The sequence below is a fragment of the Triticum dicoccoides genome, chromosome 3B (genome assembly GCF_002162155.2).
Source record: "Triticum dicoccoides isolate Atlit2015 ecotype Zavitan chromosome 3B, WEW_v2.0, whole genome shotgun sequence".
Classification (NCBI taxonomy): domain Eukaryota; kingdom Viridiplantae; phylum Streptophyta; class Magnoliopsida; order Poales; family Poaceae; genus Triticum; species Triticum dicoccoides.
This window is the reverse complement of record NC_041385.1, coordinates 838,613,983-838,618,041: the sequence shown is the minus strand read 5'-3', so window position 1 is coordinate 838,618,041 and position 4,059 is coordinate 838,613,983. Positions and strand designations below refer to the sequence as shown.

General features: G+C 39.4%; 1 protein-coding gene across 1 annotated transcript in view; it reads right to left on the bottom strand.

Annotated features, from left to right (window-relative positions):
* Nucleotides 1-3,043: 3,043 nt before the first annotated feature.
* Nucleotides 3,044-4,059, bottom strand: part of LOC119282580 — a 2,045-nt gene continuing 1,029 nt past the window's right edge. Inside the window, exon 2 of the mRNA XM_037562756.1 lies at nt 3,044-4,059. This exon is cut by the window's right edge and continues 18 nt beyond it. Coding sequence (XP_037418653.1) covers nt 3,327-4,059 — 733 coding nt within the window. The 3' untranslated portion in view covers nt 3,044-3,326.

The following is a 4,059-nucleotide window of genomic DNA, read 5'->3' as shown; positions in this document are numbered from 1 at the left end:
ACACCAAGGTACTCCCTCCGTTTAGAATTACTTGTCACAAAAATGGATAAAAATGGATGTATCTATAACTAAAATACATCTAGATACATTCATTACTTCGACCAGTAATTCCGAACGGAGGGAGTAGACATGAAGAAAAAAAGAGGTAACATCAATGACAGTCATAAAACTTGCGCTGCGTGTTCAGTTCAGTGCTAAAACTTGTAAAATACGGAAAAAAAAATTTGCGGAAAAACTTCCAATCTATTCATCTTCAATCATGGCAGTACAACGAATACCAGAAATAAAAATTACATCTAGATTCGTAGACCACCCAGCGACGACTACAAGCACCGAAGCGAGCCGAAAGCGCGCCGCCGTCATCGCCCCTCCATCGCCGGAGCCGGGCACAACTTGTTGTAGTAGACAGTCGGGAAGTCGTCGTGCTAAGGCCCCATAGGACCAGCACCCCAGAACAGCAACCGCCGCCTATGAAAAATAACGTAGGTCGGAAGGATCCAAACCGAAGACACATGAACGTAGGCAAACAACGACGAGATCTGACCAAATCCACCGAAGATAGATCTGCCGGAGACACACCTCAATTTTTGTGGTCATCTAACTTGTTGTGTGGTGCAAATACGGTGTGTTCTACCATATCAGGACATACACCTTGCCCGCGTGGCATTGGCTTGAAGTAAGTATTTCTAGATAGCTCCCTCAATTTTTTAATTACGCAAAAAGCCCAGGTGTCCCCCCAGTCAGTGAATAATATAAGAGAAAAAATGATAAATATCACATATAGATGGCTCGGTGCTCACACCACCACAGCCGATGACAATGATACTTCACAAGGATAACTACGTGTCATATCCTCATTTTAAAATACGTTGGCCTGTTAGCTCAAACGGCCGATGATCAGTGTAGCCCATTTTGCATCTTTGATTTTTGTTAGAAATTTGTAGATAGTATGGAAATTATGATCTCCGTCAGAAAAATATTGTTTAAATACTTTTGTTATAAATATTATTAATACAAACGAACTAACTTACTTTCAAAATTGTTAATGTATTATTTAAAATATTTGTATATTTAAGACATTATTTATGAATTACGAAAATGTTAGTATAATTTTAAATAATACAAATATTTGTAAAACTATTCCAAAATATTATATGGACATTTGTATAGTTCAATTTCCATGCAATTACATATTCATAATTTAAAATTGAAATTATGGATATGAATATTCAGTCGTGTCTAATATATTACACGAGTTTATATTTAAAAGTTTTATTTACTAATCATCGTTTCTATGTATACTATTTTTAACACACTAATATTTGAACATAATTTTGTTACTTACATTTTACTAAGGGAAAAGTTTATAATCAACCGACTGATTTCTTGCGTGGCATCAGCCGCCCGCTCCGCCGTTCGATTCCACTCGCGCGTGTTCCGTGATGAGAGCGCCGCATGCAGGCTTCTGTGCATGATGCGGGTCCCCACTACTACTACGAGGTACATTTCATTTTTAAATCCTACGCCTAGTACTTTTTGGTGACCATGGTATTGCAACATCCTCTTTGTTGAAAAAAATTATGCAACATTAGGTATGTTTCAAATCTTTCTTCCGTTGAAAAAAATTCCGCAACATTAGCTTTGTTGCAGAAAAAAATTCTGCAACATTAGCTTTGTTGCAGAAAAAATTTCTGCAACATTAGCTTTGTTGCAGAAAAAATTTCTGCAATTTTTTCCGGCAACATCATCACAGTTGCAAAGTTTTCCGTAACAATATCATTGTTGCAAAAGTTACATCACGTCTCCGCACAAAGTCTCTGTTTCAGCAACAACCAACTTGTTGCAATTTGTGACACTCACGTGGGGAGATCTAACGGCGTGGGAGGTGGGCTTGTTTCTGCAACACCGCGCTTGTTGCGGGAGGTGGGGAACGTGGGTGGTACATTGGACGGCCAGCAGCGCGTCCATCCAACGGCCAGCCAGGCGGCGGATGTTTCCAATTCATCCACCGGCGGACGCCTAGCTGCCCCCTTTTACTAAATATTTTTTATATAATACTCAGGCTTATATGATTTTTTTTGATTTACTAATCATTTTCTGTATGTATAGACAATAGAGCGTGAAGGGTGTTTTTGATTGCAGCCTCGTGGGTTCGAGACCTAGTGGCTCTCTTAATTTTATGTTAAAAAATCACTCATCTATGAGTAGTTTAGTTTTTTTATAATATTTTTGAATTGTAATTTTACAAATATTTGGATTACTTTAAATTATACAAACATTTTTGTAATCCATAATATATTATTCTTACTGAGATCATAATTTACATACAAAATTTCAAAAAAAAAATCAAAGGTGCAAAATGGGCCCCACTGATCATAGCCCATTAGAGCTGGCAGGCCCAGCTGTTCTAAGAGAAGGCTTATAGAAATTAGTTATATTCTTATGAAACAACAAACGTTGTTGGGCCTATTTATTTGTCTGGTGTGCTCGCCTTCTTATGGTCGATAGTTCGAATCCCACCGCTCAAAAATGATATTTATCTCTTTTCTCTTATATTATCTGCACCTGGTTTGCTCGCCTTTTGAAGGTCGGTGGTTCGAATCCGGCCACTCCAAACGATATTTATCACTTTTCTCTTAGATTGTTCACTGACTTAGGCATTTTTTGCGTAACTAAAAATATATAGAGTTATCTACAAAAATTTACTCCTAGCAACTGACATGTGGGCGCTGCCACGCTGGCATGGCATGTAGGCAGGGTGTATGCCATGATACAATAGAATGCACCGTATTTGCACCAAACAACAAGTTAGATGACCACAAATCCGTATTTTACAAGTTTTAGCACTAAACTGAACATCCACCGCAAATTTTATGACTACCGGTGATATTACCTCCTTCGGAAACTATGTTAGATTAAATGCATCATCTTCTCGATCAGTACCTCTGCACAAACTAACTTCAGACCACATAAATGCTATATAGAGTATTGTACTAAATGAAACTTGTGCCCAAAATAAGACAACTTTATGGAGAAGGGGATAGTCTTGGCTTAAAACATACTGAAACCATTATTACAATGTTATTTAAAAAGTAAAGTCTTGGCTTAAACATACTCAAACCATTACAATCTCATAACAAAAGTAACATAAAACTTAAGGAACACCGCCAGAGCAATATGGATGCCTACACTCCCTTCCATCTATGGCAAAGAGGCTGAATACTTGTGTTCTTGTACGCATGCGCGTGTCGAGTCGTATCCCCAGCAGCGTTGACTTGAATTTGTGTACTGTTCTTGTACTTGTAGCCGATCGGTGCTTTATTAATTTAAAGCCGAGACAGCGTTTGGTCCAAAAGAAGATGCTCAAAATTTTCATCAACTCTTTCTTCTCTCTCGGACTTGAGATTATACATGCACAAGTAATTAGCAACAGCTAGTTGGCTTTTCTGGTAATAGACGCAGTTGGCATGGACGGATGGAAATTTATCAGCATTAACACACAAGCACCAACAATACAGATCTAAGAAGATGGCACAGTTGCCAATGTCCTCCACATGCTCGAGTTTATAGTTGTGAGTGTGTAATCTGTAGACCACGACGCCTTGTGCTAGCTTCATGATGATCAACACTTTTCCAGCAGATTCCGTTAGGAAACAACGTCCTACACAAAGCTTCCATAAAGATTTTTCGTCCAACATCATGGTATAGTCATTGTTAGATATCTCAGCAAGATCGGCCTTGTAAAACCTCATTAGATCAAAGATCCTTCTGGCCACGGATCCCAGGTCAGCACCGCGAATAGTGTAGATACCGCTGGTAGCCAGCCTGATCAAAGGGAAAGCACACCTGTCCTCATAGATGACGAGAGACTCACTGTCAGGCTCAGCTATGTAGACCTTACGAGACGATTCGTGTATAACCCAGTTATCATCCATGTAGTCCTTGCAGAAAAAGAAGATGGTGGGTGGAGAAGCGGACTCGAGGGCAGCATATTCAACGAGCTCGCCGGGTCGGTGCGCCATAAAACGGATCAAGTAGCCTGTGAAAGGATTGAGGACA